This window comes from Hyla sarda, chromosome 4, assembly GCF_029499605.1.
Source record: "Hyla sarda isolate aHylSar1 chromosome 4, aHylSar1.hap1, whole genome shotgun sequence".
NCBI classification, from domain to species: domain Eukaryota; kingdom Metazoa; phylum Chordata; class Amphibia; order Anura; family Hylidae; genus Hyla; species Hyla sarda.
The window spans coordinates 199,552,527-199,579,136 of NC_079192.1; the positions used below are offsets into that span (position 1 = coordinate 199,552,527).

General features: G+C 43.8%; 2 protein-coding genes across 3 annotated transcripts in view; both read left to right on the forward strand.

Annotated features, from left to right (window-relative positions):
* Positions 1-1,387: 1,387 nt before the first annotated feature.
* On the forward strand, positions 1,388-15,128 carry ATP5F1C (ATP synthase F1 subunit gamma). 2 transcript variants are annotated; one of them, XM_056573256.1, is made up of 9 exons: positions 1,399-1,560; positions 4,043-4,077; positions 5,978-6,109; positions 6,271-6,475; positions 8,735-8,878; positions 8,951-9,015; positions 9,616-9,771; positions 11,226-11,322; positions 15,007-15,128. In XM_056573256.1, exons 1-9 carry the CDS (start codon positions 1,481-1,483, stop codon positions 15,008-15,010), a joined length of 918 nt encoding a protein of 305 aa, XP_056429231.1. In that variant the 5' UTR covers positions 1,399-1,480; the 3' UTR covers positions 15,011-15,128. The 2 variants fall into 2 exon arrangements, with proteins under 2 accessions (XP_056429232.1, XP_056429231.1); XM_056573257.1 differs by lacking the exon at positions 15,007-15,128 and having other exon boundaries at positions 1,388-1,560; positions 11,226-11,326.
* Positions 15,129-25,509: 10,381 nt separating this feature from the next.
* TAF3 (TATA-box binding protein associated factor 3) overlaps positions 25,510-26,610 on the forward strand; it is a 118,223-nt gene continuing 117,122 nt past the window's right edge. The window contains exon 1 of the mRNA XM_056573258.1: positions 25,510-25,859. Coding sequence (XP_056429233.1) covers positions 25,694-25,859 — 166 coding nt within the window. The 5' untranslated portion in view covers positions 25,510-25,693. The remainder of the gene's footprint in view (positions 25,860-26,610) is intronic.

Here is a 26,610-nt window from a genome sequence, read left to right on the forward strand (position 1 = left end):
ATCACTACTGTATCTTTTTTGTGATTTTTTTTTTTTATGGTACCCTACGAAATTTGAATAAAAAAGGTATCTCCATAATTTTTTAGGATCGCTAAAGTCCAAAAAAGAATAAAAAACGCCTGCAAAAATGCAAAATTTAAAACCAACATGGCGTTTTTCTTGGCGTTTTTGCTCTCCCATAGACTTCTATGGGAGGAAAACGCCACGATTTCAGGGCAAAAAACGACAAACAAGGTTTTGTCGGGCGTTTTGAAAATCCAGCCTCTGAAATTGCGGAAAAACGCCAAAAGGATTAAAAAAAAACGCCAAACTGAAAAATGCCAAGTGAATCTGGCATTTTGCAGTTTACTATTGACTTGCAGCTAACATCTGGCCGTGGCATTTTTTCACTGAAAAAACACCGTGCGGGAAAATTGGCGTTTTTAATGGCATTTTTGCAACAAAAAAACCTCAGTGGAGTTCCAGCCTTATACAGATATAGAAAAACCGAACTAATTACGTCTGTAAACAGCGCCACACCTGTCCCCTGAATGTGTGCGGTATGAGGCTAAGTTCCCACTTGTTTTTTTTCTGGCAGTTTTTGGATATCTGCCACTACAGTTTTTGAGCCAAAGTCAGAAGTGGATCCATAAGAGACGAGAAGTGTAAGTCCTTCCTTTATATGTCCTATTCCTTTTGAATACATTTCTGGCTTTGGCTCAAAAACTGCAGTGGCAGTATTCCAAAAACTGACAGAAAAAAACCAAGTGGAAACTTAGCCTTACAACTTGGCTCCATTCACTTCATTAGAACGGAGCAGCAATACCACACACAACCTGAGGACGAGTGTGGTGCTGTTATTTATTTATTAAAGAAATCAGCTCTGTTTTTGTAATCACAGATATCCCCTTTATTCCTTATTTGCAAGTTTCAGGAGCGAATTTATCATTAGCGCAATGGGAAACCGGCAAAGAAGGACACAGCCCAAAGCATCACCAATACCTGTGCAGAGTAAAGGTTGCCCATAGCAACCAATCAGATTGCTTCTTTCACTTTTCAAAGGCCTTGTCAAAAATGAAAGAAGAAATCTGATTGGTTGCTATGGGAAACTGCACCACTCTTTCTCTACACTGGTTGTGATGAATAGTCTGCACAGAATGTCTTCTACAGCAGTATTTCCCAACCAGCGCGCCTCTAGCTGTTGCAAAACTACAACTCCCAGCATGCCCGGACAGCCAAAGGCTGTCCGGGCATGCTGGGAGTTGTAGTTTTGCAACAGCTAGAGGCGCACTGGTTGGGAAACACTGCCCCACAGATTATACAATTGTTGTATCATGCTAAAAGTATGGATTAGAAACACGGCTGTCTGTATCCGGTCTATACACGATCACAGATAGGAACGCCAGCATCAAAGATGACGGGACCCGGTGTCACAAGACATTGACAGATCTCGCGAGAACTCCGCCCTCTATCCTCTCTTCCCGGGGCTTAGTTGCGGCGCATGCGCCTACTGCGCTGTCTGACCTTGCCTGTAGTCACCATGTTGTCCCGCAGCAGCGTCGTCCTCTTTCAGCCTCAATGGTAAGTTTGGGTGTGAGGGTGGTAGAGCCCCCATGAGGCGTGCTGGGGGGGGAGACGGGGCACATAGCTGGCAGCCAGGACTGGAGCTGTGGGGGTTTTACCCAGCTGGCACACACCAGGCCGCAGCCGGCCATTGGAGCTCAAGGTGTCAGGGAACAGTGAGTGGAGGGAGAACTTCTCCTGTGTGTCCTACAGTATAATCCTCCTTATGTGAGGAGATAGGCGGTCAGACACCCCTCACCCTCCCTAGTATATAGGGCACAGGCTGGTGGAGGGTATATGGGCATAGGGGCACCTCTCAGGACCTGCTGGTTACTTGTCACCGAGTGGCCTTCAATGTCCTTTCCTCATTAGATCCTATAGCCATTGACCCCTTGTGCCCTCTATAGTGCCATACTCCAAGGGCGTCCTTAGACATCATGGGCTCTAAATACACCTGTAGTGTGCCAGTGTCTTACACTGCCTCAGGGATTGTTGGCATGGGCACAGACAGATCCACCAAAAAAAGATTTGGATACAGAGGTGCTGCAGGTTTCACCCTTAGGCCCTGTTCACATTATAGAGCAGTGGTCTCCAACCTGTGGACCTCCAGATGTTGCAAAACTACAACTCCAGCATGCCCAGACAGCCGTTGGCTGTCCGGGCATGCTGGGAGTTGTAGTTTTGCAACATCTGGAGGTCTGCAGGTTGGAAACCACTGCTATAGAGACTTCTTGTGGAAATATTGAGTGAAATCCACTTGCAGCAGCCTTTCATTGATTTCAGTGGGATTCTGCTGCTTAATTCACACATCAAGATGTTCTGGAACGAAGCTTCCAGTGAGCAATTGGATTCCGCCATAAGATTGAACATAAAGGCGGATAAGTAGCTGATTTCTGGCAGGTCCGACTTCTGGGACCGCCCCCGCGATCTCCGGAGCGGCTCTCATAGAAATTAATGGCGCATGTGCCGTCTACAGCATGCCCTACATTCATTTCTATAGGAGCACCGCATATGCCTGTATTGGGGTCTCTTCAGGTCTGCAGCATGCGCTCCTCACTGAGCCAGGGTCCAGTTCTGGAAAATGTGGGGGGGTCCCAGCAATCGGACCCCCTGTGATCAGCTACTTATCCCCTATGCTATATTGATAAGTTTTCACTGGACAACCCCTTTTAATTTTCAATGGAACATTGAACGGCACGGATCCACTGTGAAAATTCAGCAAGCTAATTCAGTGCACATTCCACATGCAGCAGCCTCCCATTCATTACTTTTGGTTGGAGGCAGATATTCTGTTCACACTGTGAAATTTTCACCATGGATGAATAACCTTACAGGGGTACTCCACTGGAAAACATTTTTTTATTTTATTTTTTTTGTAATCAACTGGTGCCAGAAAATTAAACAGATTTGTAAATGACTTCTATTAAAAAAAATCTTAATCCTTCCAGTATTTATCAGCGGCTGGAATGATCCACAGGAAGTTTTCTTTTTTAATTTCTTTTCTGTCTGACCACAGTGCTCTCTGCTGACACCTCTGTCCCTGTCAGGAACTGTCCAGAGCAGGAGAGGTTTGCTATGGGGAATTGTTCCTACTCTGGACAGTTACTGACAGGGACAAAGGTGTCAGCAGAGAGCACTGGGGTCAGACAGAAAGGAAATTCAAAAAGAAAAGAACTTCCTGTGGAGCAAATAGAAGCTGATAAGTACTAGAAGGATTAGGATTTTTAAATAGAAGTAATTTACAAATCTGTTAAACTTTCTGTCACCAGTTGGTTAAAAAAATAAATAAAAATGTTTTCCAGGAGAGTACCCCTTTAACCTCGGGGTTGTCAGTTGTTTAGATGTTCACTAATACTCCTACCTAAAGACCTCACTGTGTGTCCAACACTTGCAAATGGTACAGTAGATCACATATACAAGATGTTACAATTCATTAAAAATGGGATTCTGCAGTTTTTTATTTATTTTTATTTATTTTTTATTCAGAAGGAAAAGTATTCAGAACAAATTCACACACACTACTTTTGGCACGTTGGTGTGTACCAGAAGGGGCACAAATTCTTGTTTCACCAAACAACCTACTAAGTTAAACTGATTGCATATACACACACACAGTATATGCATGGAAACACAGTGGTCATCCCCTTTGCCTGTACCCCGCTCCTCTGTAGTGTCGGCAGCGGGGCACAGTACAGACAGCTGTGCTACCAGGCAAGGGCATTTTACCGATGCCTCCCAAGAAGATGCACTGTATTAGCAGTGCCCAGGAAGAGAGCCTGCAGCAATGGAGAGCACTAAGAGCCCCAGATAGCAGTCTGCTTCATAGCTACACAGCCCAAGCTGAAGCTGCAGACAACTTTCTCCCAGAAATACAGTAGGACAGTGAACATTTTAGGCCCCAAATGTAGCATAGTGATGCCCTTGTACTCAGGTGACCTTAACCTATGCATATGACTATAAATTTTCTGATCAATGTCTAATACCTCGCTTTGTGTTCTAGGGGTCAAGTCAGGAACATGGCAACCTTGAAGGACAGTGAGTATTCATGTCACTTGTAGGTCACATGACTCTGATATTAAAGTGTACTTTCAATGTTGTGGCACAATGATAATTTTTCTAAGTCACTTTCATTTTCAGTTTGCCACTGGAACACTTTCACCTAGTGCCTGTCCTCCCCGTCACTTATAGCTGTGCATTAGGTGACAGAACTTTCCGCTCCGTCTCCATAGCACCTGTCTTCAAGCTTGAGGCCCAGCGCCATAGAATCACGTTACACATTATGCTATAAGTGGCGGGGAGTGGAGAGAACGGACGGTCGTTGAAGGTATTTTGGGGCTAAAGTGAAAGGGAGTTAAAAAATGTAGTGCAGCACTTTGCACAATAGTAATTTTTCTATTATTATTATTAAAATATATATATATATATATATATATATATATATATATATATATATATATATAATTTTTTTATTTTTTTTATATAAATGTCCACAACATTAAAAGTGCACTCAAGGTTACCATGATGTAAACAGGTAACCTATAGAGTGCTGTAGAGCAGGACGGTTTCTAGTTCATTCGGACAGGGATGCAGGTTGTCATCTGTCACGTGCATTACTGCAGTAAACCATCATCTGCTGTGGGTGGCCAGTCCTTAAAATATGACTGATAATTCTTGATATCACCTTGACCTGTGATAAAACAAATTTTTAGGACAAACCCTTTTTAAATCTAAATGCTGTGTGACATGTCTATAAGGTTTGACCAAACATCTGAGCATAACCTTATTAATTCACACCTAGACCAAAAATGAACTGGTCTCCTTAGGGAACAAATGTTAGACTGGATTACCACAGACTGTCCACCTATAGCAAACTTAGCCTTCAAATGTGAACCTACCCTTACTGTAATAACATATGCCTGGTGCATGCTTAAAGGGGTACTCTGCCCCTAGCATCTTATCCCCTATCCAAAGGATAGGGGATAAGATGTCAGATCGCCTGGGTCCCGCTGCTGCACCCCTCTATCATTACTGCACAGAGCATGCTCGCTCTGTGCGTAATTACCGTCTAAACAGGGGCCAGAGCATCGTGATGTCACGGCTCTGCCCCCTTAATGCAAGTCTATGGGAGGGGGCGTAATGGCTGCCACGCCCCTCTTATTAACTTGTATTGAGGGCGCAGGCCGTGACATCATGAGGAGCAGAGCTGTGTCGTAACAATGCTCTGGCCCCTGTATTGCCCGTCATTACGCACTGAGCGGGTTTGCTCTGTGCAGTAATGATAGCGCAGTGCCGCAGCGGAGATCCCCAGCAGCGGGACCCCGGCGATCTGACATCTTATGCCATATCCTTTGGATAGGGGATAAGATGCTAGGGGTGGAGTACCCTTTTAACTAACTTTATATACATATATACACAACATTTGATCAGTGGCTTAATTTCATACAAATAGCTGTGGCATTGGTTCTGTTAAATGACTGATCCTTAATGTCATCTGTTAGAGCCCATTAACTTGTTATGGAATCAGTCAGGGGTTATGATGTTTTGGTAGCAAGTATTGTGTTGCTCTATTCTTGCTGTTAAAGGAGTAATGCAGCAAAAAAATAACTTATCCCCTATCCAAAGGATCCCCCTTGATCTCCTGAAAGGGGCCCCAGCAGTCTGCCTGAAGCTGCCGTTCCGACCCCTGCAGGAAGCTGCGGCCGACACCCCCCCCTACATGTATCTCTATAGGATACATGGAGGGGGCGTGTCAGCCAGCGCTCTGTGTGGGGGTCAGCACGCCCCCTTCCAGCAGACTGCCAGGGCTCCTTTTGGATAGGGGGGGGGAGAGTTATTTTTCTCTACAGAACTCCTTTAAGTTGCAGAAATGTGAACATCCTTATTTAGTGCTATTGAGCTCTGATTTACTGATTTATACTGGCCTTTTGTAATACAGTTACCAGGCGATTGAAATCCATCAAGAATATCCAGAAGATCACTAAGTCCATGAAGATGGTGGCAGCAGCCAAGTACGCCAGAGCTGAAAGAGAGCTGAAGCCAGCCAGAGTATATGGGACCGGAGCTTTAGGTAGGAATATAGTAAGGCATGGCATGAATCTCAGTCCCTCTATATAATGGGACCATTGATTCCACACTCCCAGTAAAAAGTTGCTGGGAATTCAATGTTCTAACTTCCTATAAAATAGAGCATTATGTAGTTACAGATATCTCCTCTTTTGTTTCCCTTAGCATTGTATGACAAAGCTGAAATTAAGGCCCCTGAAGACAAGAAGAAGCACCTTCTTATTGGGGTGTCTTCAGATAGAGGTCTTTGTGGTGCTATTCATACCTCTGTGGCCAAAGCCATTAAGAATGAAATTTCTACCCTTTCGGCTACTGGAAAAGAAGTAAAGGTTGTTGGAATAGGGGACAAGCTGAGAGGCTTACTTCACAGGTTTGTATGAAAAAGCTTTAGGGCATTGTCACATGTACCACCACCATATTGATTTGACGGATTTTTTTTTCCCTAGAAAAGTTGTAGAAAATGTATCCACAATGCCGCATTTAAAATTCGGTGTGCAGTTTTAACTTTTTATGTTGTTTCCCCCAACTATAGTCAATAGGAGAAAAGCCACAAATCTACAACAAATAGGGCATGTGGGAGTTTACACGGTTATGTGAGCAGGATTGAGAAGAAAAACATTTGTATACTGTTGCAGCAATTTTCCTAATTTTCACTGAAAATGGGGCCTTTACCTAAAGGGTTACTCCGGTGCTAAACATCACCTATTAAAAGGATAGGGGATAAGATGTTAGATCACGGGGATTCCACCGATAGGGACCCCCGCAATCTCTCCTGCAGCACCCACGTTCTTCAGCTGCAGAGCGACGATCGCTGTGTGGCTGACAGGCAGTACAGGGGACGGAGTATCGTGACATTACGGCTCTGTCCCCTTGTGACATCACGCCCCGCCCCCTGAATGCAAGACTATGTGAGGGGCGTGTTTGACAACTTAGATAGGAAGAGTCGTGACACATGAGTACAGCGCTCGTATATCTCTGCCTCTCTCCACCACTGCATGCCTGAGCGGAGTACCGTGCATGAGCTTGCGGGATGTTGGACCCCCTGCAATCTAAATCTTGAACCCTATGCTTTGGATAGGGGATAAGATTAGAGATGAGCGAACTTACAGTAAATTCGATTCGTCACGAACTTCTCAGCTCGGCAGTTGATGACTTATCCTGCATAAATTAGTTCAGCTTTCAGGTGCTCCGGTGGGCTGGAAAAGGTGGATACAGTCCTAGGAGACTTTCCTAGGAATTTATCTACCTTTTCCAGCCCACCGGAGCACCTGATGACTTATCCTGCGTAAATTAGTTCAGCCTTCAACTGCCGAGCTGAGAAGTTCGTGACAAATCTAATTTACTGTAAGTTCGCTCATCTCTAAAACTAACATCAAGAAGTATTACTTTACTGAGAGAGTAGTGGATGCATGGATTAGCTTTGATGCAGAAGTGATAGCTGCAAATACCGTGAAATGGGCACTGTCAGATTCCAAAACTTATGTTTTGTACATCTTGGCTAAACATTAACCTTTCTAATATACTTCATAAGAAAACTATTTCCTTTTTATACAAATAATGGCTTATAAAATTATGGCTTTATCCAAGCTGAAGCACAGGCATGGACAATGTCCAGTTAGTGAGGGTGGGCTAGCACTCCTCTGTGCTCTCTCCTGTCCTATCAGACACAGAGGAGTACTAGCCCCCCCTCACTTATTGGACTTTTTCCATGCCTGTGCTTCAGCTTGGACAAAGCCATGATTTTATAAGCAATGATTTCTATAAAAAGGAAATAACATTTTCTTATGAAGTATATTAGAAAGGTTAATGTTTTGCCAAGATGTAGAGAATATAAAAAGTTTTTGTATCTGACAGTGCCCATTGAAGGGTTTAAGCTTGCATAGGTTAGACCGAAGGCTATCCTTCACATAAGATAGGGCCATGGACTATTGATTGAATATTGGTCAGACTAGATGGGCCAAAAGGGTTATAAGTGCTGACACATTCTAGGTTTCTATTTCCTTTAGTTTCTATGTGAGACAGATATGACACATCATTTGTCAGTTTTTATAGATGGCTCTTATATTTAGTTTTGACACAAACCAGAAACTTAGAGTACTCCAGGATCTGAAAACGTATCCCCTTTCCTTAGGATAGAAGATTAGTTTCAGATCGTGGGGGGTCTGACCGATGGGGGGGCCCCCCTCCTGTGATCTCCCGTATGGGGTCCCCGGGTTTTTGCCGAAATACCGTGTTTGAACCAGGGCATGACGCAGAGGCCAACACCGCAATACAGCTCTATGGCAGAGCCGGAGACTGCCGAATGCAGTGCTCTGGCTGTCCCATAGAGATCTATTTAGGGGGCGTGTCGGCCACCCCGTCATGCGGTGGTCGGACACGCCCCCTTGCTGCTGACTGCTGGGGCCACATATGGGAGATCGTGGGGGCCCTACCAGTCGGACCCCCCCACAATCTGAAACCTATCCTCTTTCCTCAGGATAGGGGATAAGTTTTCATATCACAGAGTACTCCTTTAATCTTTGCTTCAGAAATATGGCCCTGCTAAGAAGCACAATTTTAACTATTCCAAAGAGGATCTGCTATAATGGTAGAAATATAAGATTCTAATTGTAATGTTTTCTTATTTAAGGAGTCATGGTAATCACTTACTTGTGACCTTCAAGGAAGTTGGCAGGAAGCCTCCAACTTTTGGTGATGCATCTACTATTGCTTCAGAGCTGCTGAACTCCGGCTATGAGTTTGACCTGGGCTCCGTGGTGTTCAATAGATTTAGGTATAAAAAGCGCCTGTCGACTGGTCTATGCTGTGTAAAATGAGCTTGTGCTAATCATTTCTGTCCTTGTAGGTCTGTGATCTCTTACAAGACAGAGGAAAAGCCATTCTTCTCTCTGGATACTGTTTCAAATTCTGGTAGTGTTGTTGTTGTTGTTGTTGTTGTTATGTGTGTTTTTATTTTATTTTTATATAGGTTCATTTTTATGTAATAACACCAGTTTACCAGACTGATACTTGGTGCATTTGTAATTTGAAAACTAGAAAATAAAATGTTTTTTTTTTTTTTTTTTCTTGTGTGGTTGCAATTAAATAAATTTACCTCACAAAATTGCATTCAAAAGTGCTCTGCATGAAATTCTGCATGAATTTATAGCCAATACACTTCAAAGGGATTCTGCTGTCCCATTCACACAGCAGGGATTCTATTGAAGAGGATTGGCTATAAATTCATGCAGAATTCATTGCAGAAATTCTGCCTTATGAACCTGGTCTAAGTGCTTGTCCTTGCATTGCCGTACTACTAGTAGCAGAAGTGCAAGGTGTTGCCCCACTTTCACTTGAATGGGCCAATGGTCTTACTAATGGTACACAGCTACATGGATGAGCAGTGATAAACATTGAAGAGGTTGTGTGGCCTCCTCAGACGCTTCAGCATTATTATAAAATATAGATTTTTTTCATATGACCAATTTTATTGGGTTCCTGCTAACTTTAATTTTAAATGGCTTGTTCCAGAGAGCATCACAGTCTATGATGATGTTGACGCAGATGTGCTGAGAAATTACCAGGAGTTTTCTTTGGCAAACATCATCTACTTCACTTTGAAAGAGTCCACCACCAGTGAGCAGAGTGCCAGGATGACTGCTATGGACAACGCCAGCAAGAATGCTTGTAAGTCAATGATTTTTTTTCCTCATTGCTGTAAAATTCCAGAATTTAAAAGGATCAGTTTATGGTTTAGGCCTACCTTTTTAACCCCTTAAGGACCGTGCATTTTTTCATTTTTGCTCTTTTGTTTTTTTCCCTCCTTACCTTTTTAAGAATTATAACCCTTTCAATTTTACACTTAAAAATCCATATGATGGCTTGTTTTTTGCGCCACCAATTCTACTTTGTAATGACATCAGGCATTTACCCAAAAACCTACGGCGAAACGGGAAAAAATCATTGTGCGATAAAATCGAAGAAAATACGCCATTTTGTAACTTTTGGGGGTTTCTGTTTCTACGCAGTACATTTTTCGGTAAAAATGACACCTTCCCTTTATTCTATAGGTCCATATGATTAAAATTATACCCTAATTATATAGGTTTGATTTTTGTCTTCTGGAAAAAATCAAAGCTACATGCATGAAAATTTATGTTTAAAATTGTCCTTCTGACCACTAACTTTTTTATTTTTCCGCGCAAAGGGTGGTATGAGGGCTCATATTTTGTGACGTGATCTGAAGTTTTTATCGGTACCATTTTTGTTTTTGTTCTGACTTTTTCATCGCTTTTTATTCTTATTTTTTAATGGTATAAAAAAGACCAAAAATATGCTATTTTGGACTATATAGAATTTTTTTTGTGCGTACACCATTGACCGTGCGGTTTAATTAACGATATATTTTTATAGTTCGGACATTTACTCACGCAGCGATGCCACATATATTTTTATTTTTTTAAATGGGGGGGGGGGGAAGGGGGTGATTCAAACATTTATTAGGGAAGGGGTTAAATCACATTAACTCTTATCCTCTTTATTTTTATTTTTTTTACAATATTATAGCCCCCTTAGGAGGCTAAAGCATGCATTACACTGATTGCAGGCACTGATCGATGCTATGCCATAGCATAGCATTGATCAGTGTTATCTGCGCTTGATTGCTCAAGCCTGGATCTCAGGCTTGGAGCAATCAAATGCCAATTGGATAGCGTGGAGCCAGGTAGGGAGCCTCCCGCTGTCCTCTCAGCTGTCTGGGACGCCGCAATTTCACCGCAGCGGTCCCAAACAGCAAAGCTGAGCTAAACGGCAGCATATTCTCCCGTTTCAGATGCCGTGATCAAATTTGATCGCAGCGTCTAAAGGGTTAATACCGGACGTCAGCCTGAGCAACACTGTCCGTTATTAGCCGCGGGTCTTGGTTGCTAATAGCAACCTGGACCTTGCAGATACGAAGCGCACTCAGCTTCTGACTTCACGGATCGGGAGCTGGCCACGGACGTAAATATATGTATGTGGTCGTTAAGGGGTTAAATAGTGATGGGGTGTGTGCAGAGGATAACATCTTTCTTTATCACACTTTCTATAGAAAACTTGAAATGATTAAAACATGTATTTTCTTTCCTTTATCCTATCTGCAGCTGAGATAATTGACAAGTTGACATTGTCTTTCAACCGTACCCGTCAAGCCGTCATCACCAAGGAGCTTATCGAGATCATCTCTGGTGCTGCTGCTCTGTAAGTAAATGGCACATAGTGATTGGCTAGCATAAGAGGAGTTTGGACTATTTGGATATATACTTAGGTTTTCCATTATAGTGACACATGTAGCATGGTTTTCATAGTCAATGAGACATTTTGAGTTACATAATAAAGTGAACGGCTATGAAAGTAATCTGCATGCTAATAGCATTTGCTTTGACTTGAATATTGCAAGTAAAGGCACATGTATTTGCTTTAGTCACTTCTGTGGTCTACTTGTGAAACAGAAGGCCCTACGTATTCTAATTTTATGTGGAGGACTTGTCAGATCACCAAAACTGTTATATGTTGCTCAGTATCTCTTCTTGATCATATACATATAGGCCCAGATTTATCAAACTGTGTGAGAGAAAAAATAGTGATTTTCCTACAACAACCAATCACAGCTCAGCTTTCACTTTACCAGAGCTGGTTAGCGGAGCTGAGATTGGCTGCTGTGGGAAAATCGCATTTTTTTTTTTTTTTTTTTTCTCTCACACAGTTTGATAAATCTGGACCATAATCTTTATCTACCTATGCCCAATATTTCTCTTAGAATTCACTTTATTTACTTGGAGTGATTGCAATGTGAAAGTACTTTTCATTTACAGGCAGGGGCGGGTCCCTTTCTGTGATAACCACTCCCCCTCCCTTTCCTTTCTGGTTTTATGCTATTCACAAACACAGAAACAAGCTGTGTGCCTACAGCTGTTGCAAAACTACAAGCTCCCAGCATGCCCACACATCCTTTTGAGTTGTAGTTTTGCAACAGCTGGAGGCATATGATTGTAGTCCCTCTGTACCACACACACTTCATATATTAACGGATATACACACACATATCCACATACACACACACACATGCAGGGGCACATACTTTTTAAACAAATCCTCTATTCACCGGCTGCAGTGTGTTTCTGCCCCTCTTTCCCTTCTCTTCACACAGCAGACAGTTAGTGAGAGCCCGTGTTCCTGCCCCTCCCCTTCTCTTCACACAGAAGACAGTCCGGGAGAGCCTGTGGGGGAGATCTATCAAAACCTGTCCAGAGGAAAAGTTGCTGAGTTGCCCATAGCAACCAATTAGCTTCTTTAATTTTTGGAAAGACCTCTGAAAGAAGTGATCTGATTGGTTTCTATGGGCAACTCGGCAACGTTTCCTCTGGACAGGTTTTGATCTCCCCCCCCCCCCCCCCCCCCCTTCTCTTCACACTGCAGACAAGTAAACACAGGCAGTGATGGAGCTGAGAGCAGAGCAGCTTGCTGTCAATCATGAAGTGGGTCCATGATGTAGTGACACAGCAGCGGTCACAGCAAGACTGGAATGAATCCCAGGAGGCAGGAGGGGGGCAGTACTTGGCCTGGCTTTTTCAGTAGGAAATACAGAAAATTTTCTAATGAAAGTGATTGCAAAACCTGATTTTGCATGCTTTACTACAGATCAAGTTTTTATATCTGACCGTGCCCATTTAACTAATAGTAAAACATATTCCCGTTTGGGTGGTGTGCCTTAACTTGCTTGTTTAGTTTCTAACACTTTAAACAGGGGATGAAGTGAGTGCAAGCATGAAACATGTCAGGCAATGATTTCATAAAATGGAGAAGATTCCATTCCTGGTTTAAAGGGGGTTGTCTGTCCCTGCAAAATTCTAAGTTTTGGGTTCAAGCTGGCGTAAAAGAAAAAAAAAAAAAACACACTCCCCTACTTCTGTTTGGATAGTGTCTGGTCCCTATTGGGTAGCACTTCTTAGTTTTGAATTTATACATGGGCATCATCCACGTCATTTGCTGGGACATATCGCCAACTGTGCACTTCGTGCAGGGGGCATGTGTTTGGAAATCCTCTCCCTATACTGTAGATTGTGAATAAGGTAAAATCTGCCTTCTGCTCTGTTCCCACTGCTTCTAGTCTCTCTTCTATCAAACATCTGCTGTCCATTGCCTTTTGGTATTTAAAGGGGGGGAAAAAAAGCTGTAAATATGTCTGTGGACAAGGGTTTCCGGGTCCATTCACGTGTATATTGCTGCATTTTTTTTTTTTTTTCTTGAGCAACAAAAATCTGCAGCAAATTTAAGCCTGAGGTAAATTAGTGTTGTTTTTATTTATTTATTTATTTTTTCATTTTTTTGCACCTAACAGTAATCCGCATAAACCTTCAAAATATCAGTAGCTCTTTCTTATTTTACTATCTATTCAGTGGGGAAAAAGTCTCCCACTTAAAATGAGAGGCCTGTAATTTTCATCATAGGTATACCTCAACTATGAGAGACAGAATGAGAAAAAGAAATCCATAAAAAAATCCACCTTGTCTGATTTTTTTTTAAAGAATTTATTTGCTAATTATGGTGGAAAATAAGTATTTGGTCAATAACAAAAGTTCATCTCAATACTTTGTTATATACCCTTTTGTTGGGAATGACAGAGGTCAAATGTTTTCTGTAAGTCTTCACAAGGTTTTCACACACTGTTGCTGGTATTTTGGCCCATTCCTCATGCTGTCCCCAATGCGCAGCGCTGGGCTGATCCATTCATTCTTAATGGGGAGGGGCCAAACCGGTATTGCGGTTCGGGTTAAAATTCATATCGTGCAGCACAAAAATTTCGGAATCCGGTATAAACCAGTATATCGCCCAGCCCTAGTGAATACCTCATTCCATCAGCAAGGGCATTGAAGATGAAACGTGGCTGGGTCTTTCAGCATGACAATGAGCCCAAACACACCACCCGAGCAATGAAGGAGTGGCTTTGTAAGAAGCATTTCATGGTCCTGGAGTGGCCTAGCCAGTCTCCAGATCTCAACCCCATAGAAAACCTTTGGAGGGAGTTGAAAGTCTGTGTTGTCCAGCAACAGCCCCAAAACATCACTGCTCTAGCGGGTTAAAATTCATATCGTGCAGCACAAAAATTTCGGAATCCGGTATACATCTTGCCTCTCTTTGTTGGGGGCCGCTGGCGCTGGAACTCGCTGTACGCCAGTGGTCTCCAAGCTGCGGTCCTCCAGATGTTGTATAACTACAACTCCCAGCATGCCTGAACAACCAACCGCTGTCCAGGCATGCTGGGAGTTGTAGTTTTGCAACAGCTGGAGGTCCGCAGGTTTGAGACAACAGCTGTACGCTGTATCCCTATGCCCGGGCTGCAAAAGATAAAGAAAATAAACTTTAACTTGCCTACGTCGGCCTTACGCTGGGGACTGGAACGTCGGACAGCTGTCATCCTATCACCGGCCACAGCGATGCCCCGCCCTGGCCAGTGATAGGGTGAGCCCACTGTCATGTAAGGAGCCGGCTTCTTACATAACAGTTATCCATTTTCTAATAATTGCACCCACGGTTGATTTGTAGGTGACCAAATACTTATTTTCCACCATAATTTGCAAATAAATTCTTTAAAAATCAGACAGTGATCTTATGTTTATATATTTTATTTTTTTTCTCATTATGTCTCTTAGTTGAGGTATACCTATGATGAAAATTACAGGCCTCTCTCATCTTTTTAAGTAGGAGAATCTGCACCATTGGTGGTTGACTGAATACTTTTTTTTTTTTTTTCCCCCACTGTAAATGTAATCGACTTTGTATACTATCCTCTGTTTTCATTACCTTGTTGCAGTTGCCATGATTTTGTCTTTCCTTCAGAAAAATGTTATATAATTAACTTAAATTCTTGTATTACTTTTTCAGATAATGTACCATTGGCTTGCAACTTGTCTGGATCTAAATGTCTCAAGGGATTTGTCTATTTGTGAAGAAAGCCAACATTTGTAAATTATATTACAATAAACATCTTACATGGAATTACTGTATTGCTGTCCAGCAGGGTGTTTTACTTATTCCAATGTTCACTTGAAACTTGCTATAGCAGAGATTGTCTACTAAATTGTACCGGTCACAAAAAAACGTTTTTGTCTATGGGACAGCCAGACAAAGATCGCTAAATGCTACCACATGCTTGTCCTAGCTCATTCTTCTAATTGGTGGGGTTTTTTGGTACCGAGACCTGATTGATCAAATCTTTTGAGATGGCTGACAAGTCTTCTGACATAGAAACATGTTGAGTTTTGATCAATTAGGTCAGTGTGCAAAAGTGCAGACTGCTAGAACAAGCAGGAAGAAGCACTCAGCTGGATGCTTTCTCTTCTCCACTGTCTCCTTGCTGAAGGAGATGGGCTCCATAGAAGCTGTCTTCTGCAGGAAGACAGAATTGTTCAGCTCTAGCAGTCGATGGGGCTCTCAGCACCTTGACCAATCAAAACTATTTTTTTTTTTTTTTTTACCTGTTGGGGGATGGAGAGCGTACCTGTATGCCCTCCGCCCTCTCCCTTTCTATTACGCAGGGCCACGCCGTCATAGCGGGTTGGGCCCCGCCTCTAACAACGGCCGGGTCCTGTGGCTAATAGCGTGCGGCACTGATCGCGGTGCCGCGTGCTATTAACCCATTAGATGTGGCGTTCAAAGTTGAACGCCGCGTCTAAAGTGAAAGTACACTAATGCCAGTTAGCTCAGGGGGCTGTTCAGGATAGCCGCGCCGAAATCGAGGCATCCCGAACAGCTGTAGGACAGCAGGAGGGTCCCCTACCTTCCTCCTCGCTGTACAATCGCCGAATGACTGATCGGTGCCTGAGATCCAGGCATGAACAGTCAAACGGCAGAATCATTGATCAATGGTTTCCTATGAGAGACCATTGAGCAATGTAAAAGATTAGTGTGTGCAGTGTTATAGCCCCCTATGGGAGCTATAACATTGCAAAAAAGTAAAAAAAAATAAAATAAAAAAAAATCATTAAACCCCTTCCCTAATAAAAGTTTGAATCCCCCCCCCCTTTTCCCTTTTTAAGTAAAAAAAAAATAAAATAAAAAAACATGCAATATAGCCGCGTGCGGAAATGTCTGAATTATAAAAATATATAGTTAATTAAACCACACTGTCAATGGCGTACGTGCAAATTAAATTCCAAAGTCCAAAATAACGTATTTTTGGTCACTCTTTATATCTTGGTGAAAAAATGAATAAAAAGCTATCAAAAAGTCTGATCAATACAAACATGGTACCGCTTAAAACTTTAGATCACGGTGCAAAAAATTAGCCCTTATACCGTCGTACACGGAAAAATAACGTTATAGGGGTCAGAAGATGACCATTTTAAACTTTTATAAATTTTCCTGCATGTAGTTATGATTTCTTCCAGAAGTACAACAAAATCAAACCTATATAAGTAGGGTATCATTTTAATCATATGGACCTACAGAATAAAGGGAAGTTGTAATTTTTACTGAAAAACGTACTACGTAGAAACGGAAGCCCCCAAATTACAAAATAGCGTTTTTTCTTCAATTTTGTCGCACAATTATTAATTTTTTTTTTGCGGTCGATTTTTGGGTAAAATGACTGACGTCATTACAAAGTAGAATTGGTGGTGCAAACAATAAGCCATAATATGAATTTTTAGGTAAAAAATTGAAAGGGTTACGATTTTTAAAAGGTAAGGAGGAAAAAACTAAAGCGGAAAAACCCTCCGTCCCCGAGAAGTTAATGACTGTAACACTTATCCTCTTATCAGAATTTATTTGTATACAATCCACAAATAAACCTAGTTCCACCTCTGGAACCTGCACCTATCTGGCTGCCTTGTAGACTACGTCTGGTATACCCACTGGCACACTGGTTTCCTTGAGCGATTCTATTGGCAAAATGGGAATATTTCTAGCATCTGTTTCTCTCTGGCATTTTACTACCACTCGGAAAGGAAATGCAAAATGACCAGACAAGTGTGGACAGAGATAGGTAGATAAGTACAGTGGTCCCTCAAGTTACAATATTAATTGGTTCCAGGACGACCATTGTATGTTGAAACCATTGTATGCTGAGACCATAAGTCTATGGAAACCTGGTAATTTGTTCTGAAGCTACAAAAAATGTCATCCAAAAATAGGAAAAGGTGAGGATTAAAGAAAAATAAGTAGATAACTAATACAGATAAAGCAAATCCTTACATATAAAAGTAAGAAAGATTTGCTGGAAGCTGTAAATCACTGTCTATGTAGAGGACAGGAGCTTCTTCAGGGTCCTGTACAGTACACGGTGTCCTAAAAAAAAAAGTAAAATAGAGCCGCCCTCACCTTGCATCCAAAGGCGCAGCTAACTGTGGCACAGGTAAAGAGTAGTACAGAACATGTAGTACCACCCTGTACTGTAGGAGGCGCTAATAGACAGGAATTGAGTGCATATGCTTCAGTAATACAGGTGTTTTACCAGTAAAATAGTAAAACATTAACATGTTTTGCAGATCTGGATTGTATGTTGAGTAGCATTGTATGTTGAGTCTGGTTTCAAGTTACAATGATCCAGAAGAGACCATTGTATGTTGAAACTATTGTATGTTGAGGCCATTGTAAGTTGAGGGATCACTGTAATAGGTTAGATACATAAACCCTTAGGTGAGAATGCCTGTTCAAGAATATCTGCAAAATAATGTTATGCAACAACCTCCCACATGGGATAATAGGGGAGCAGACTGCCTACATAACCCCTTTTAGAAACGTAGAGATTTTTCCTTATATTTACTTATATTTAAAAATTGCAGTACTTCTCAGTTGCTGTATGCTCCAGAGGAAGTTGTATAGTTTTTTTTTTTCCTGTCTGACCACAGTGCTCTCTTCTGCCACCTCTGTCCATGTCAGGAACTGTCCAGAGCAGGAGAGGTTTGCTATGGATATTTGCTCCTGTTTTGGACAGTTCCTGACACAGACAGAGGTGGCAGCAGAGAACACTGGTCAGACAGAAAAGAACTTCCTGTGGAGCATACATCAGCTGATATGTACTGGAAGGATTAAGATTTTTAAATAGAAGTAATTGACAAATCTTTCTGGCACCAGTTGATTTAACCCCTTAACGACCACGAACGTAAATGTACGTCCTGGTTTGGCGGGACTTCCTGCACCAGGACGTACATTTACGTCCTGTGTATGACCGCAAGCATCAGAACGGTGCTCGCGTCATACACGGCAGGTTCTAGCTAGCAGCCGGGGATCCGCTCGTAATGGCCGACATCCGCGATTGCGCGGATGTCCGCCATTAACCCCTCCGATGCCGTGATCAATACAGATCACGGCATCTGCGGCATTTTGATTGGATCATCTGATCGCCTGCAGCGCTGCCGCGGGGATCCGATCATCCAGCATGACAGCCGGAGGTCCCTTTACCTAGCTCCGGCCGTCTCCCGGGGTCTTCTGCTCTGGTCTGCGATCGAGCCGGCAATAATGTAGCCGGCAATAATAAAAACGTAGTTTTTTTTTTTTTAGGTAGTATTACTACTCCCAGCATGGAACACACTGTTCCATGATGGGAGTAGTAGTACCTGTACTAATTGACAGATCGCCCATTGTGATCCTCCTGTATAATATATAGATGCGGGCATCCGCTCTTATATGGTCCCCTGCACTGACTTACATATACACCTATTCGGATTTCCCGCAGAGAGCTGTGATTGGTCAGATGATTCCAGCCAATCCCAACTCTGTGGGAAATATGAATGTGTGTGTGTGTGTGTGTGTGTATATATATATGTGTGTGTGTGTATATGTATATATATATATATATCAGTGCAGGGGACCATAGAAGAGCGGCTGCATCTATATATAATACAGGAGGATCACAGCAGGTGTCAGGAGTGACATCCACTGTGACCTTTCCTTAACTGCAGGTACTACTACTCCCAACATGGAGCACACTCTGCTCCGTGCTGGGAGCTGTAGTACCTGCATTAATAGATAGTAGTTGTAGTACCTGCAGGTAAGAACAGATCCCAGCGGGTATCACTACTGACACCCGCTGCGATCGTCCTGTGTATAGCAGAGATGTAACGGCTTTCTCCTGCGCTCACATCTCTGCACCCGGCCGGCCACTCACTCATTCATATTTCCCTCTGAGAGCTGTGATTGGCTGCAACCATCCGGCCAATCCTCACTCTGGGCGGAAAATATGAATGAGTGATGTTTATTCACATCACTGGCCGGAGTATAGTGCAGAGATGTGAGCGCTGTATAGAGCCGCTCCACATCTCTGCTATATTATGACGATCGCATCGGGTGTCAGGAGTCTGTCTATTAGTACAGGTACTACTACTCCCATCATGGAACAGTCTGTTCCATGCTGGGAGTAGTAGTACTACCTAAAAAATGGAACAAAATAGAGAAGTTGAAACACACACTTTCTAAAAAAAATTACAATTTACGGTAGTTATAAAAAATGTATATTTAAATAAAAAAAATTTCCATCCCTACTGCATGGTTATTTTTTTTTTTTTTTTTTTTTTGGTACCCAACAAATTTTGGGTACCAAAAAAAAAAAAAAAACACCAAAAGGTGCCAAAAATGCAATTTCCCCACAAACGAAAAAATGCCAGAAAAAACGCCAGACGCAGGAAATCGCACTGCCGTTTTTTTCAGGCATTTTTTTCAAACCAAAAAATGCAAGATAAAAAAACCAAGTAGAAACTTAGCCTTAGTAAATCGACCAAAGTGCAAGTGGACCATCTTGGCTTAAGGCCAGTTTCACATGGCATTATTCTGCATTGGTGTTTGGTGCCACACACTTTTTTTTTTTTTTATTTGTCATAAATGGTTTAAAATCCTGAATATTTTTTTTGTCCTCTTAATTGTCATTTCATGCTGAGAAAAAAAATAAAAATAAATAAACTCTGAACATGGCCTTTGTCGCCCAAAACTAAAAGTATGGGCCCAAAACACAGGGTTACAAATTTTTCACTTGTACTTTTTTTCTTCACATCCAGAGTGCATCTATGTCCAAAGTATAGTGTTACTATCTTTTAGAAGAAATTATCACCTTCAGGGACGCTACAAAGTGTTATATAGCAATATATTAAGATATACACTTTGTCTTAAGGCTGAAAATTAATTGGGCACGAACAGGATAGGCCTGTCATGGTAACTGTTCACAATAAAACTGTAGCAGCCATGCCATTAACGTGATTGTAGCAGGGGTAGAGCTCCCACAAGCCATACTGCCAACATACTGGGAAGAAACTTTGGCTAAACCATTACTTACCAATGCAGTCTGCCTATACAAATATGTGAAAGAATGGGTCATTTTAAAGGGTACTCCACCCCTAGACATCTTATTCCCTATCCGCTGGGGACCCTCGCAATATAGCATGCGGCATCCACCTGTTACTGCTCCAGAAGTGCTGGAGGGTCTGGGTCCTGACCACCGAAACGGAAGTCTGTGACGTCACGCCCTGTCCCCTCAATGCAAGTCTATGGGAGGGGGCGCCCCCTCCCATAGACTTGCATTGAGGGGACGGGGCGTGATGTCACACGGGGGAGGAGTCGTTACGTCACAGAATTCCGTTCCGGTGGTCGGGACCCAGACCCTCCAGCACTTCTGGAGCAGAAACAGGTGGGTGCCGCATGCTATATTGCGGGGGAAGTTGTATAGGACCCCGCTATCAGACATCTTATCTCCTATCCTTTGGATAGGGGATAAGATGTCTAGGGGTGGAGTACCCCTTTAAAGACTTCACTGAATTTCCACATGGTAGTAATAGAAGGACATTGCTGCAGCTAGATCTTCTGTGATCAGCAGTGAGTGGTGTTATTAAAGTGCAAGCATTTAGGAGCCACATAGTAAAGTTACACGTAAAGTTACATATTGTCATGGGGTGCTGAGGCGCATCGGGCGAGATTGATCAAAACCTGTTCAGAGGAAAGTGGAACAATTGCCTATAGAAACCAATCAGATTCCTTTTTACAAGGGCTCTGACAAAAAGAAGCAATCTGGTTGTTGCTCTGGGCAATTGTACCACATTTCCTTTGCATAGGTTTTGATGAATCTCCCCAAATACTGCATGAAAATCACCATCACTTTACAGACCTGCAGCGCTCCAAACCCTATCTGGAATTGAAATCCGCACAAAAACTAAAAATGCTTTTTTTATTTATCTGCCTGGCTGTGTGTTCACTTACCCGGCAGACTTCCCCAGCAGATGTGACATCACTTATTCCTGCAGGGGGCCGACTTCCGCCCTTCGTTCACCTATACAGTGTATGTACCTCCAGCTGTTTCACCACTACAACTCCCAGCTTGCCTTGACATCTATTGACTGTTAGGGCATGCTGGGAGTTGTAGTGGGAGAATCAACTGCAGGCACACTGGTGAAAACAGTATCTGTGTTATGGCAATGGCCGCAGCTGCTGCACATCCCGCTCCCCTGAACCCTGCCACGCAATCCGCTACCCCCCCCCCCTCCTGAAAAAGACTAAAGTGCAGGGCAGTCCTAGCGCAGCACTTAGCAGCAGCGGCGCATGAAATTCCACCTCACGCCGGGGCCGGCGTCCGATTCCCAAGGAGCCTGCGCGCATTCCTCTTTGTTCAAAGCGCCCGCTCCTGCCTGTCTGATTGACAGGCAGGTAGCGAGTGCAGCCTGACTGAATTCGGACTGATGCCCGGCCGGGATCGGTCCAAATTCATCTGTGACATCACAACAGGCTGCAGCCGGCCACTAGGAGGGAGACCCCTAGTGGGCGGATTTCAACATTAAAATAAAGTATTTTAATTACAAAAAAAAATTATTAAAGTATATTAGAAATATGTTGTGGTACATCAGTACTACAACATATAGAAAAAAAAAAGTTCATGACGGTGCCCATTTAAGATTTTTCCAGAGTGGCGCTGTGATTTCCATCTGCATTATATGCATGTTTATGGAGCACCACCTATTACTGGATGCCTGTGACAGAGCATTGCCCTTGCTGCATGGTGTGAACAGTGTATGTCCCACACAATAGTGCCAATGCCTGTGGGTGAAAACATGCATTACGGTGTGCCCATTGGTCATTGCATGTGGGCATGGACACCAATTAATTAATTGGAGATCTGAGAACACTTTTTAAGGAGAAAGTAGAAATAGATTTCTTCCTCATATTTCTTAACTGATGTTGCAGAATATGTTGTACCTGGAGACAATGGAAGACCTGATAGAAGACCTGATGATCTTGGCAAATGGTGCCAGGATCATATAAATCCCCTACACTGTGTATGCTATGTGACATCCACAAGGATGGATCTATATAAGAGTATTAGTTAGGGAAATACTGATTGTCCCAGACTGGCATTTCAGATATAATGTTGGAGAAACCCATCACCCGCTTGCCTTTTGTTAGACTGACCTAGCCAATTTATGTAATGGCAGAAGTTTAGGTTAAACTCTATAGTTAGCCTTCTCAAGAAAACCTAAGTCTATCTAGGACCAAGTGCATGTGCTAGGTGGCTCTGTGAGGACCACACTCCAGTAAAGTCTTCTATGTACTCTGCCTAGCCATGGTCCCCGGGTATTTCTGTGGTGTACGGTATACAGCAGAGAATATGTGCCAGATAACAGGACCCTGTATAGTAATGTCTCTCACCTAAATCAGAGTTGTTGGTGACATCTCCAAGCGAGACCTATAGCTATTCTCCACTCAATAAGAAACATCTGTTCAATTGCTTGTTAGCACAAATAGCTAATAATCCTTTGATATGAACGCAATGCATTTAGGCATGTAGACATAGTCAAGACAGCTTGCTGACGTTCAAACCAAGCATCAGAATGGGGGTGATTTATCAAAACCTGCCCAGAGAAAAAGTTACTGAGTTGCCCATAGCAACCAATCAGATTGCTTCTTTCATTTCTCAGAGGCCTTTTTTGAAAAATAAAAGAAGCAATATGATTGGTTTCTATGGGCAACTCAGCAACATTTCCTCTCCACAGGTTTTGATAAATCTCCCCCATTGAATGCACAACACTTTCAACCATGAAGCAGATGGGCTACAGCAGCAGAAGACCACTCCTGTCAGCTAAGAACAGGAAACTAAGGACACAATTTGCCTCGTCTGATACAATTTGATTCCAGCTGTGACATTCAAATAGCAGGGTCAGAATCTGGCATGAACATGAACCCATCCTGTTCTATGGTTCAGGCTGGTGGTGGTGTAATGGTGTTGGGGACATTTTCAAGGCACACGTTGGGACCCTAAATCCCAATTGAGCATTGTTTATATGTGATAGCCTGCCTGAGTATTGTTTCTGACCATGTCCATGCCTTTATGACCACAGTGTGCCCATCTTCTGATGGCTACCTCCAGCAGGATAAGGCAGTTGTTCTCAGCCTTTTTTTTTGCCTGAGTACCCCTTGACAGCCCATCCCTAAAAAATTGTACCCCCATATTAGATTATTGTATAATTCATATGCTTTACTTTCCTCTATAACAGGCCCCCTGTTCCTCTCACTCTACTCAGTCCCCCGATTTACAGGTGACTTCTTCTCTACCCGGAGTTGTTTACATTACTTTTGTTCACTATCTGGCCTAGACCGCCATTAAGATTTCTTCCATACAAGATTTCTCCACAGAACCAGCCAAACAAACATTTTAGGCTCCTTTCTGCAGTACACTACCTACCTATTTACAAACTCCCCATGTTTATTGTCACACACAGTATTAGTACCCGCTTTGAATCCCCATAAAGTTGGTAGGTCCCCTCTGTGCCCCCAAATATAGCTGTAGGCCCTCAAACTGCCCCCATATATAGTTGTAGGCATCCATACTGTCCCACTTTGTTGCTCTACTGCTCCTCTGGTCAGGGGACCTATTGCAATGGCTCATAGCAGTAGGTTCCCGGTCTGCAGGGGCGGTGGAGCAACAAAGCTGTGATGCCCACAGCAGCCCAGTGCCCGCGCTTCCCCTTTGATGTCCTCCTGCTCTGCTCCTCGGTGCAGTGACGTCATCCTGCCATTTCTTTCCAAGTAATCCAGACCAGTAACTGCCATTACTGATTTTTTTTTTCTCAAGTACCCCCTGGAGAACTGCTAAGTACCCCTGGGGGTACTTATTAGGGATCGACCGATATCGATTTTTTAGGGCCGATACTGATACCGATAATCTGTGACCTTTCAGGCCGATAACTTATACCGATATTCCGGTATAAGTTATCGGCTATTTACCCCCACCCCACCCTGCCCAAGCCGCTGCAGATCAATGATTTAAAGCGGGCGATTTAAATCAATGAACTGCAGCGGCTTTTGTGGGGCCATAGACCGCCGCCCGCTTCTCTCCCCCTGCCTGTCCTTGGGTCCTCCCTAGGCCAACCACCACTGCCCCATTGCCTCCCCCATCCCCGGTTTTATAATTACCTGTTCCCGGGGCCCGTGCTACTTCTGGCTCCGGCGGCGTCTTGAGCCGTCACTGTGCGCACTGACGGTGACGTTGAGGACGTCACTCGTCATTGCGCAGCGCGCAGGAGCCAGAAGTAGCGCCAACCCAGGGAACAGGTAATTATAAAACCGGGGATGGGGGAGGCAATGGGGAAGCAGCGGGGGCGGTGTCTGGCCGGGGGGCAGGGCATTATCTGCATTTCGGCAAGGTGATTGCCAATACCGATAATGGCCAAAATCACCCAAACCGATAATCGGTCGATCCCTAGTACTTATACCCCAGGTTGGAAATCACTGGGATAAGGTACCGTGTCACAAAGCCCCAGTACTCCAGTGCCCTCCAGTCACCAGATCCCAATCTAGTAGATCACCTCTAGGATGTGGTGGCACTGGAGATTGGCATTATGGATGTGCAGCAGACAAAACTTCAGCAACTATGTGATGCCATCATGTCCATATGGACCACAATCTCTGAGGAATGTTTCCAGCCCCTTGTAGAAAGTATGCCACAGCTATGTTTTCCAAGCAGGGTGCCTCCAGCTGTTGCAAAACTACAACGCCCAGCATGCCCGGACAGCCTTTGGCTGTCCGGGCATGCTGGGCGTTGTAGTTTTGCAACAGCTGGAGGCACCCTGCTTGGAAAACAGTACACAACATATAAAGACAGTTCTGAAGACAAAAAAGGTCCAACCCGGTTCTAGCAAGGTGTACCTAATAAAGTGGCCAGTGAGTGTATCTAGTCATGGTCTCACTATGCGATAGCTGGGTGCTGGAGACGACTGTCTGATCACAGCAGAGAGCTATCTGTACTGACAGAAGCCGAGGCTCTCATACTTTATAGTCCATCCTCCTCCTGTATCCCTCCTATCTCTGGTATTTTGCCCATGACTAAAATGGCGATGTGGAATCCCACAGAGAACCCTTCAGTTCCGCCCCTCGCTATAACACCTCCCATTGTAGTAATGGCTGATGTCGGAGCTACAGATCGCAACCGGAAGTGCGCGCTCGATCAGCTCTGGGATGGATTGGCGCCGACTGCTGCCTGTGCTGAGCAGCGACAAGAGGAAAGGCCAAGATGGCGGCGAGAGTGAGAGCGCGGAAGGGGCCGTGCGGTTAACGGAGAGCGGCGCCTGGGCGTGTGATGGGAGCGGGATAACTCGGGATGTGTGAGAGCTACTCGCGCTCGCTGCTGCGGGTGTCGGTGGCGCAGATCTGCCAAGCCCTGGGCTGGGACTCCATGCAGGTGACCGCCTGCGACCTGCTCACCGATGTCCTGCACAGGTACCTGCAGCAGCTGTGCCGGGGAGCCCACCGCTACTCCGAGCTGTGTGAGTATATTGGGGGGCACTTGATGGGCAGGGGGCGCTGGGAGAAGTGACTATTGCTGCCCTCCTGGGATACCTCTGCAGGATGCTGCCTGCCACTTCTCACACATAAGGCACATTGGCACTGCCACCTGGAAATGTGCCCATTGAGGGGTGCTGTATAGCTAAGGTGCAGTGGGCATGAGGTGTCATGTCTGTGGGTAGTGGGGGGGCCTTGTTGTCCTTAGCAACCAAGCTGTATCACTGTAAATGGGCTAGGGCTCTCATTCCTCTCCAGTGTTACATATGCATTATAACTACGGGCACTGTACTCAAAGCAGATTCAGGGCGCTCATGCCTCTCCATTGTTTACATATGCTCAATACCTGTGGGCACTGTACAGTAGTAGTAGTGGCAGGGCGCTCATGCCTCTCCATTGTTTACATATGCTCGATACTTGCAGGCACTGTACAGTATTAGCAGTGGCAGGGCACTGATTCATCTCTAGTGTTTACGTATGCCCTATACATGCGGGCACTGTACTGTATTAGCAGTGGCAGGGCGCTGATGCATCTCTAGTGTTTACATATGCCCTATACATGCGGGCACTGTATTGTATTAGCAGTGGCAGGACGCTCATGCCTCTCCATTGTTTACATATGCTCGATACTTGCAGGCACTGTACAGTATTAGCAGTGGCAGGGCACTGATTCATCTCTAGTGTTTACGTATGCCCTACACATGCGGGCACTGTACTGTATTAGCAGTGGCAGGG